An 11,752-nucleotide genomic window follows, 5' to 3' on the forward strand; every position below is an offset into this window, starting at 1 on the left:
GTTATTTCATCCAGTGTGTCTTTAGGAGGATTTTTAAATACTTATTAATAAATTAGGTTCCTATACTAACCATTTATATTCTCTTTTTTTCCTGCCAGTTCCAAAATGGTTTCAATGGAGGAAATGTAAATGAATCATATCCCTCTCAGTTAGATGTGATCAGTAATGCACAGACTGCCACACATCTTCAGCCTCTTCATCATCCAAAAGAACCCAGATCCTTCTCAGATTTGGCATCTAGTGGATTTATGTGATTCAGACCTAGAGCTCCATCTGTGATTTTGTCTGGGCATCAGGTTGCTCTGAGGAAAAGCTTGATATGTCTCTCTTTGAGTGTCAGACTTGAACAGCTAAATTACATTTTGAGAATATGAGGTTGGTTGCACTATATACGGGTGGATATGTAATTCAAGACCTGGCTTCTTAGAATGACAGGTGGAATTAAATCTTCTGATTTAAAGTATGCATGTGCTGTTTTCCATCAGGCTGACTGTGTCCTTGCAGTATGGATTACATACATACTACAGACTATGTCATGCTATACAACATAAGATAAGGCAAATGGTTTTGTTGTTTAGAAAATAATTGGGCACTTTACAAATAGCATTGATGGCACAAGGAAGGTGATTCACATGTGGATTATTTCCAGACTTTATTTTTTAAAAACTATTAAAAAGCTCTAAATTCATGAGAATCAAAAGCACTTAATTTTAATGCATACTAAGCTCTGTAATCACTTATTTTATATTTGAATCCTTTTGTTTTAAGTCTCCATTTCTAGCACTTTAATAGAAGGCTTAATACAAGGATATGATATGCAACTTCAGGTTTCCTATGAAACAGACCCCTTGCATTCCTCCTTTTCATGTCAACCTTAAGTGCCTCACAATTTAGCTACCTTGTTTCTGATGGGAGCTTATTTTAGCAAAACTCACTATAAATTTCATCTCTAGTATGTGAACTTTTAGCTAACATCAACAGTGCAACTGGCTGCATCTTTTTTTCTTTCCCTCTAAAATTATTTGTTTAGAAAGTGACTTAATTCATCTGTGGATTTCTTACACTATTATCAGGAGTTGTTAATGTTCTGAATTTAGTTCAGCTAAAGAATTTGAGTTTATTCTATACTGCTTTTCTGCTTTCTTCAGGTAATACAGGGTATATTAAAAAAGCAGATTTTGCTGAGGGGGAGGAGCAGATCCTCAGGATTAGTTTTAGATTATTAATGCTGAAAAACATGTGCCTTATCTTGTGTTAAAACGCTCATAATGTTCTTTAGAAATAATACAAGACTGCTCTATGCAAATATTTTCATTAAAATGGATATTGAAAAGGATTGCATTTTCAATAAAAGGGGTAAGGGAGTCTCAATAGTGATTGGCATTGACATATATTTTGACTGCAATTTTCAATGTTAATAGTGGGGAAAGGGTCAGTTTGGTTTCAGTTTTATCCCTGGCAAATTGCACTGCAAAGAACAGAGAAGTTATTCTTCTTGTGTATGTTGATCCATTTGGAAAGCTTTGTGTAAACTATGAAATTGGGGAAAGAAAAAAATCGTTAGAGAAATTCTCCTTGCAATAGGTTTTATTTTCAGGAGAAAAACCCAAACTAAACATATCCACTAAACATTCTGGGGTTTTGTTTTGCTTTTAACTGAGGACTGTAAAATTGCAGACACCAATGTTTGGTGCAAAATAATAATCTATGTGAAAAATACAGAAATGTGTATATGTTCAAAATATGTCATACTTTTGTGTGTTGTATAGTTCATATATAATAAAATGTCTTTGTAAAATATTTTAAACAGCTAATTTTAAAGTATTACATCGTTATATGTTAAGAACAATTTTATTACATTTGTTATATATAATGTAAAATGGCAATTTAGCCAGTTTGTTTGAAACAGGCAAAAGTAAATTGACTCCCTCCAGATAGTTGTTAATATTGTTTAATAAAGGACAATCACTTAAAATTGGAATCCTTTCCTAGCTGAAACATGCTTTCTTTGAAGAAGACCATATTTTCTTCCATTCTGTGTGATGTGATACATGATGCCAAACTTCTATCTCAGTTACAACTTTTCAGATTAATAAATTCAGCAGTTCTTTTAAGTGAAATTAGCATATATGAAAGGGACATTAAGGAAGAAGTTACTATTCAGGAGAAGCCCATAAAGACATTGTGGGTTTTATTATAAGGTCACTTTTTTCCCCATGTTTCCAATTTTGTCTTCTGCACAAGACAATACTAAAAAATTCACTTTCTATAATTTGAATTAATCCTTGATTTTGTCTTTTTTTAATTGAAGGTGATGTTTTAAGCCAACATCTGAAATGTCTTCCATATCTAGCTAATGTGTCATGTTTGCATTTGAACTGGAAAATTAGAAAAATGCTGTAAAACCAGAAGGTTGAAAGGGATAATATACGTGTTCCATCTTACAAACCATTATATATCCTGTTAATGAATTTAGTTAAACCAAATACATGTTGTCCTATCACTAAGTGCCAAGGATGAAGTACTACAACAGTGCTGCCCTACTTAATGTAAACAAGTTAGTTGTTTATATGCATATCAGCGTTTTTTGTGCATTATCTTATGCGTACAACATTGACTGTATTAGTGCACTCTTGATCTGCACCAAACTGTACCTACAGTGCACAGGTGTTTCTGAATTGGATCTCTATTAGCCCTTCAGGTCTGTTATAAGTAAGATTATAACCCAGTGTTAGTCAGTATTACTGTCCATTTTTGTACAAGTTTTCTTACCTTGTTTTCCTTTCCAGTTCTCCTCTCTCCTTGGCTATGCCTGCACATACCATGCAATACACCTCTTGCGTTAAGGTATGGTTCTGTAGCGCTCTTGCTCATCTCCACTGAAGTTTGTAAGACATAATACATGGTAATAAAATATTCACTTGAATGTAGCTGAAATGTATGTTCTTTTACTACAAAAATGTTTGATTTCAGCAGTATACAAAAAATACCTTATCGTATGGTTACTAATATCTTTTGAGAGCTTGTCATCTAAAATAGTTTACAAAACTTGTTCTTTACGTCACTGTGGACTTTGCACTTCTCTGAATATTAGATGCAAATACAATGTATATAATTTAGAGTGGTGAACAAATGTGTATTTGTCCATGGAATTAGTATTTTATACTTGCATGAAAATGAGTTTATAAATAAAGTTTGTAAATAGCAAGCCACAATTAGTAGTTGGAAGGCTCTTATATTCATTGCTTACTCACAGTAAATTCACAGTTGAACAGTACTGAGGCAGGAACAGATTTCTGCATTGATGCTGCTGAAAAGAAGCATGTTCTTTTTTGTGATTCTGGAGATGGCCATTAGTACTTACATTACACTGGTATTTACTGATTATTGCTAGTTCAAAATGACATTAAGTTAAGAAAACAATTTGTTTATTTCTAATAATATTTGCTAATATTACTGTTTCCTGTGTGCTCTTTTGGCTTTGCATGATAATCTTTTAAATTGTTTGTAATGCTAAAGCAAATGTTTCACTGTAATTCCCTATGCAGTTTACCAAATTTACGATAGTTTTTCAGTTTAGTGACATGATGGGCAATAATTTAATTGGCTGGAACTACACCATTGTCTTGTAAAGTGTATTAAGACAAATGTCTTATCCGGAATCAATACGAGGCTATGAACTCTGTGTGTCAGTACTATTGTTGACTTTTCTTGCACTGCACAAAGAGACATGCTAAGGTACAAGTATAATTCAACAAGACTGCAAATCTATAAGGTAACATCTGGAAATAATCAAGCAATAATATAAGGAACACTGATTATCCTTTTCTTTGTAGTCTGTTGCATTTGTTAAAAGTACACCTTCAATCCACATATCAACCTGTTCCCAGCAGCATAGGACCTTACTGTCCTTTTGTTTGAAGGAAGGAGAGATACTTTCTTCTGGAGAAAGCCATTTTCTTAGAGATTTATGAAGTTTTTTCTTTGCTGTAATCAGCATGAAAGTTAACAACCATGGTATACCAAACCAGCAGTAGGGTGCCGCATTGAAAGCTCAGGCAATTTGTTGATAGAAGTCATAATCTTAGTCAAGGCTCTGTCAGAGGAGAGCTTTTCCAAATAGCTATTTTGGAGATCTTCCTGGTGAGGAACCATGTTTCCCACTCACTCACTTAATCTGAGAGCTGTTTTATTCTCGGGTGGTTTTGTTTATCTGAGAACTGGCCTTTTAAGTAGAGTTAATTCTACTAGCTAGAGTAAGAGCCCGATTCTACACCTAAAATTTTTATTCTGTCGTTGATTAATTTAGCTAATTATTTTCCTGCCTTCTTTCATCTCTGCCCAGGCATTCTTCCCTACTAGCTGACACTTGTAGTTCTAACTAAGTAATACAAGACCAAAACATCTTTAGACATCCAAATGTATGTTGACATCTAAAACTAAAAATGAAATTCCCCCTATTGTATACTTTTAACAATCTCAACATGTAATTTCCAGTGTGGGGCTCTGTTCAGTTTCACCCATTTCATTCCTGCTCCGTTCAGGAAGCAATGCTTGCTTTGATTGCTCGTCAATGAATCTGATCCAAGTCTGCAGAGAGACATCCATTCTTTCAGTCTAGTAAGTTCTGGTGCATTGATTTTTCTGGTAAACCCACATTCTATAAATCCTCTTATCTCTTGAAGTTTGTCTTCCTGACAAGTGAAGAAGAACTACAGTAGTAAGGCATCAGTATCTAAGTGGAAAAATTTTGAAGATCCAACCAAATATGTGAAATCAAAAATGTGATGGGTCTTGTGAGATAATGAGTTTTCTTCTTAATAATCCGACTTTTCTGTTTGATGTCCAACACACAATGTTATTAGTATTAAGTAAAGTTATATACACTTAGTTTCCAAAGTAGGCAGTCTTTGAGAAAAGAAGAGCTCCCTCAAACTTAAACTTTTTTATGATTTATGCTGAAGGTAACAGACTGTTATCTTCATTTGAATCTGGCCTGGATGAAAATAAAAGTATAAGCAATGTTGCTTATAGCTTTTATTAATTACTAAATTAACTTAAAAATTAATAACTTCAACATATATTTTAACACATTTTGAAGGCTGTATATGATCATAATCATCTGGATGTCTGAAATCTATAAAAAGTAAGTTTGAGAAGTTTCAGTATTGAAAAAAATATCATAAAAACAGTAGAGGATGCCTGAGGGATGTTTGGACTAATGGGAATCCTTCATGCTGCATAACAGGAGTAATAAATGTAAAAGTTCCTCCCATTTTTACAGAATGAAAATTTTTGATCAAACTTTCTCGTTTTTCCTGGTTATGGACATTCAGACAACACACAATACTGGGCATCTGTTGGTACCTGGTATGAACAACTTGAAGAACTCAGCTCCTTGTTTGTAAAAGTAAGAGCTAAATTAGAAGAAACTATGAAATTAATTAATGATACTTGTCATAAAGTTTTGAGGGGGAGGTTTAGGAGGAGAAAGGATGGTGTCATTCTCAGTGGACTTAAAAGATGTTTGAAGGTATTTGTATTCTTTTCTACTTTCTAAATGATAATCCATGCTTTTTTAAACAGCAAAATCTAAATCTTCAGCGTCCTTACTTGGCTGCCTTGATTATTCCATAACTGCTCAAATCCTGGCAATACCAAGATACTTGGCTACCAAGCCCTCAAAGTTGCACGTCAGGTGTTTCCTGCATCTCTGTGCGGCCCAAACCAGTACACGTTTTCAGAACATACTGAGAAAAATGGTCCAACAGAAAGCAGCCAGAAAATCTGTCAAAAGGAGCTAATGTGCAACCAAACATGAATGTTAGCTTCATCATCTACCTTGTTTGGAGTTTGGATGTGAAACAAATGGTCTCCACAGTGGTTTGTAGGATATTCTGAAACGAAAAAGTCTCTCCTTTTAGGTCTTCCACTTGGAATAAGTAGTTCATGAATAATGGAGAGAGTGAGAGAGCAAGGGATGTATCCTTTGGTCTAGCATCTAGGACATGCACTTAAGACAATTGGATTCCTCAGGAGGAGATGCTAGATTCCCAGGATAGTCTGTGGCCCAGCAATTAAGACATTCATTCAGCTCTTCATCAACATCTTTTTCATTCTCTTGAGGGGAGAAATGTAATCAATTTTGGATGGAGGTTTAGACATAAAAGCCTGCAAACAAAAAATCCTAGCTTCATACTTGGTTTTACATCTGCAGTAGATGAAGGATCTCTGCAACTGAAATATGTTACAAATGGCCTTATTGGAGAGTTTATTCTCTTTGATTTTAGCTGTCCATCCTGACATACATGTTTTTTAAAGCACAAATATTGAAAGTTCTCTTCAGCATTATGATCATAACTGTCTCCCAGAAGTTTTTTTTACAGAACGTGCAAGTTGCTCTTCCAAGTTATAAATGGAACTGTAGAGTAAGTGCAGAATGATTTTCTGCCAGTGGAGCTCCAAATACGGTGCCAAGAGCTGGTCAGGACTTCACAGCACTGCCAATCGCTATAAAAAATAGAGCAGTCCTTTGCTGGCAGAAGTGCCCAAAATTGCGGAACAGAACGGTGCAGCATTTGTGAGTCCCTGGTGGGGGGTGGCAGCAGCGCTGTGTAACGTGCACATGCATGCACACAGAGCAGCCTGTGATCGTGAAGGCACATGATCATGTGCCAAGGAATGTTTTAATTATACTGGCATCTAATCAGAACTTGAAAGGCTAATAAGAGCCTGTGACACCTCGTTCAGTATGAAGAAGGATCTGCGTTAAACTTCAGACCTAGACTTATAATCAGTACATAAGCTTTTATGTACTTAGCTTTGTGGCTCAAGTCCACTTTCAGTCCCTCAATAGTTCTTAATAAAATAAATAAAAGGAAGTTCTCAGGCAAAGAAAAGTTTTGCTAACTTTGTATTTCAATTTTAATATTGCAAAGTAAAATAACAATCATAGACCTTCAGACCAAGAATATTATTATTAAGCAGCAAAAATGTGGAAATGATCAGTTTAAAGAATGTAGATAAACCTCATCAAATGCTTCTAAGCTCTGGCTTTTCCCCTCAAATATAACTCTGAAGTGACTTTGTCAAGTTTGTTCCAGTCCTTCCTTTTTTTGCAGATATCTAAAACCAGCATTTAAAATGTTTTTTGCTACAGATGAGAAGTACACAGATTTTCTGACTCAGCTGTGACTTCAAAACTTGTGGAAGTTCAAAGTGCTTTGAAGTCAGCATGCCCATTGCTAGAATCTGGACAAAAGTAAAATATGTGGCAAAAGATTCAGATCTGAGTAGATTTACCACTGGAACATTTTTCATTGCTTTTATTTATTTTTAGAACTAGAGTATTTTTGTATTAATGGACACACTTACCTACCCACTCTCAGGGGTCATATAAATCTTACAGAACCTGCTCCAACAGATACCAGTAGAATGAGACTGATTTGATTTTATTGTTTAGATATTATTTAGATATAGATAGTAGTTTTTAGTTGCTGCTGGTTCTGAAGAAAGACAACTGTGTAGCTTTTGCAGTAAGGGCTGAAATATACTCTTGAAATCTCATTGACAGATGGCAGAGGCAGGTGAAGAACATAGCCTGTGGGAGTCTGTAGAGCAAGAACAGTTGCTTCATGGCTGGAGCAGTTGCCTGTTTCGTCAGAGAACAAGGTATCCAGACTCCTGCAGCAGCACTGCACAGTAGCTGAAGTTACTAATAGGATATACAAAGGACAAATATGGCTCAGAATTGCTGCCAAGACTCTTAACTCCTGTACAGGCACTGCAGGGAGATCTGCAGTGCTAAGTGCTCTTCACACTACAGGGCCTAGAGCCAACTGTAAGCTCCTAGACCAGACTTGTCTGACTGGTGACTCCTTCTTATGCAACAGCCTTGTCGTTCTAGGATGAGCCTTCTGCCAGGGCCCAACTGGCAGCAGGAAGGACTGCATGCAAATGTGGATCCTCACAACTAATACACCAGCTGAGCTTCCACCCAGGAACTTGGAATAACTCATGGGAATTATTCACTGCTCCAAATGAGCTGACTCCCATGCTGGCAGACACAGATCACCAAGCCGTTGTTATTTAAGGGGAAGGGGGAGGGGAGGTGAGAAAGAAAATTCCAACAGGTTGGTTAAACAGGATGATTTATAACACCTAATGCCTAAAGCAAATACCACACTATTTTAGAATCTGTTTTCGTCTGATGTGGCATCTGCTAGGTCAGCTCTCGTCCACTTTGAGGTACAACTTAAGCAGCAGCCCTCAATTGATAAAATCTGTTGGGTAACATGACCCAATTTGAACAGCTGTTAAGTTGCTTATCTGCTTTTTGTAGTTTTTCCAATCCTCTTTGCTACCATTCTTTGCAACTTCTCATTGCTCTCTGTTCCTTGCTCTGGCTGCTGTCTTTACCCATGGCACATTAGTGAGTGGTTCCTGCTACAACAGCTCAGAGCCCTGAAAATAACACACATAACTAACATACATGTTTATGTGTGTTAGCTTAAACAGCTTTTCCTGCTTTGCAGCAGGAAGGGAATTGTCTCATGTCAGTCCTCTATTCTGCTTTAGTGGAGAGATTGATTTTTATTTTTTTAGGCCTTGACCATCTGTCTTACAGCAGACTTGGCAAGTAGGATACCTGTCTTGGGATTGTCCCTTGTCATCACTCTTCCTCCTCTGCCCCCTGCATGCTAAGAACATGGCAGTAGTTCTGCTCTCTCTTTTCCAGTTTCTTCTGAGTCACATCTTCCCTCAAAGCAATCTTTCTCAACATTTTGGGCTGTCAATCTTCATGCAGCCCTGAGTCATTTGTCCTGCCCAGGGAAATCAAGCCACTGCCAGCAGTGAGAGGTAGGTAGCAGTTCCCTGGCTAAGATAAACATACCCAGCCAGGTATTACAGCCCACTCATGTTCCCTTGTCACTCCCCACATTAGAGGAATAGAACTTGTACATACTTCTTCCTCCCATTATGTCTTTGGAGCCTTTTATAACTTCCTAGTTGTAACCTAAAACTTGAGAAACACTTCTTGAAAAATTGCATGCAATAAATGATGAAGGAGCCTTCTTCCATCCTTCAAGAGCTACTATTTGACCTTTCATTTACCATACTATATTTTTAGTGGTATAATTTCAGATACAATTACCTACACTCAGCTTCTTAAATCATGCATGAAATGCTTTTTGAGTGCCACATTAACAACTAGCTGCTCAGCTTGCTGGAATTAGAAACCAGATATGTTGTTCTATTTACAATAAAAAATCTGACTGTGGTTTTCTTGCAGATTGCTATAATAAAGAAAAAAGGTCCCTTTGGTGTTCTTTAATTTATGACACACTGTAAAATGTCCAGGCACATTTTGCCTGGTAGCAGAAGGAGAAAAAATAGTAACTCTTGGCTGGAGATTAAAAAAGTCTCACACACCATTAATGTATTTTGAGATCCTGCACATTTGGGAGCAAATCAGCTACTTGTCTGCTTCTGGGATCATATTCATTTGTAACCACAGTGAAGGCTCTGTGGCTTTCAAGATTTTTTTTGTTAGTCTGCCTAAATAAAATCATTCACATGAGATGAATGTCAGTACAGTGCCATTAAGATCACATTAAAGCGATCTTTAGGCTAACATTTTTGGCCTTGCAGGATAAATTGCATCCTGTTCTGATTTTTTGATTCTTAATGTCTCAAAGCCTGCTTTTTAAGCACTAGAAACTAAAAATAGCCTAGTGCTGTGAATTATAGCTATATTATGCTCTTTCCCCTGCTCATGAAAAGTCATGTCATCATTCTGCTGAGTGTTTCCTGGGGAGCTGCATAAACAGCTATGAACCCAGAGTTTTCCATAGCTTGTGATCAAACTGTTCAATCTCTGCTTATCAGTCAGGAACCTTCAAAATGGCTACTTCACTGCAGAACTTGTAGTAGAAGTACATCATCTGACTAACTTCAATCAGCTGCATCAGTAAACAGAAACATTACCAATGGATCACAGAATGATTCAAAGATCTCTTACGTCATCTCTCTCCTCACACTGACAGAACAGGGTTCCTCATTGTTGTAGAAGAGCTTCATCTGTCTGATTAGGGTGATTGTGGTACATCCTGTTCATGCAAGATCTCAGTAGGCCTGTAAAAGCTCTCCCTGTGAGAAGGATTTCCCTTCATTTATCCTCAATTTTTCTCCTCTTTATTTCTTCCTTCTAGTCTTTATACAGTTATCTCAAGAAGGTGCCTTCCAGAGAGGCTCACAACGAAATATTTCTTGATGATCACCCTTAGTCAACTGGAACAGTTTGTATTCAGGGACTGGTATTTCCATATACCATGCTATAAAATAATTTGTATGAAGAGAAAATTTAAAAAGAAATAGAATGATCCAGCAGAAGTGGTGGGTCACCGGCTATTATTTTTTTCTTGGCAAGGTAATTCTTCAATAAAAACCTCCCTTTGTAACACAAACCCATTGTTTTTATTGTGTTTTGAAGTCCTTTTCTTTCAACAAGCTGGGTCTTCAGGGGCGTTGGGGTTTTTGTTTTTATTTTTTTCTCAAAGTGAATGTAGTCCATTATGTCAGCGCTGGACAAAGAGACATTAGTTGAATTTATTGTTTATTATATTAGAAGCATGCATATATGGGAAAATCTCTTGCCTCCTTTTTGTATGAGATAATTCCTTATGCATGCTAGATTTACATTGGTTTGATTTTGCTAAACATTATGTTGAAAACTCATGTCAAATGCCTATCCAATGTCTCTTTTTCCATCACTAAGAATTCCTTGTTTTATTCATACTTTGAAAGACTTGCCAGTCTGCATTTCCCAAAAAATGAGATTAAAAGGGAGATCTTTTCTAACTGAAGAGGATGCAACAGGGAGCTGCTAGATAACACTGTGGAAGAAAGACCAAAATATTGAGGAAGCTTTGGGAGTAATAGGACATCCAGCCCTTGGGGGTTAGTTCGACGTGCCATTGTGTCAGACACTCGGATCTAGACTGAGCTAGCTTGTACTCTGCAAACAATTTATATAACTTACTGGATTTCTCCCATCTTTTATTCATGACTCTGCTTGGTCCATGACTGGGGCCTTTCATTCTGTGGGAGAAACATGTGTGCACAGCTCAAGAGTGGATGCTCGCTCGTGTGCTTTTAAAGGGCCCATAGCTGCCTGCCAAACTGAGTTTTCATTTTGGTTTCATGTGTTTTTGAAATTCTTACAGAACCTTTGGAAATGACTCACACAAATATTTCAAAATCCATCCAGAAGAATTGGAAAAGGAAAGTGTTTACTCCCTAGCTGACAGCCTTTGTGTGTCATATCTCAGCCTGCAGCAGGTGTTCTCAGCTATCATCAAGATGCTTTCACAGCAGCTGAACACACATATTTCTTTGCTCATGATATTCGTTTACCTTATGGAACTTGTCAAATTGCAGCATAAGTTATCTGGGCTTGTTTGCAAAAACTGCGGGGAAATCCTGTATCTGCCACATCTAAATATTTCTGACAATGTTTTGTGGAATCCTTTTGGCCTATGGGAGAAACAAACAAACAGATAAGTATATATTTACCCTCTCACTTTCTGTCTTCCCCTCTGTCTCTGTAGTGTCTATACCCTGACTATTCTTCCCCACCTGGAGGCCCAGTCACAGTGGATTTAGTTCAGTCTGCAAAGTAAGAAAATTACCTTGTTTAAAGTTGTCAGGTGAGTTTAGAAGTGGCCTACCATACTTAGGAACTCTGTGCCTC

The 11,752-nt window shown here is 36.9% G+C and overlaps 1 protein-coding gene across 1 annotated transcript in view; it reads left to right on the plus strand.

Moving 5' to 3' along the window:
* The window catches only part of AHR (aryl hydrocarbon receptor), a 61,305-nt gene extending 58,375 nt beyond the window's left edge, over positions 1-2,930 (plus strand). The window contains exon 11 of the mRNA XM_063152554.1: positions 99-2,930. Within this exon, the coding sequence (XP_063008624.1) occupies positions 99-254 (156 nt within the window). The 3' untranslated portion in view covers positions 255-2,930. The remainder of the gene's footprint in view (positions 1-98) is intronic.
* Positions 2,931-11,752: the final 8,822 nt, after the last annotated feature.

The sequence above is a fragment of the Melospiza melodia genome, chromosome 1 (assembly GCF_035770615.1).
Source record: "Melospiza melodia melodia isolate bMelMel2 chromosome 1, bMelMel2.pri, whole genome shotgun sequence".
Lineage (NCBI taxonomy): Eukaryota > Metazoa > Chordata > Aves > Passeriformes > Passerellidae > Melospiza > Melospiza melodia.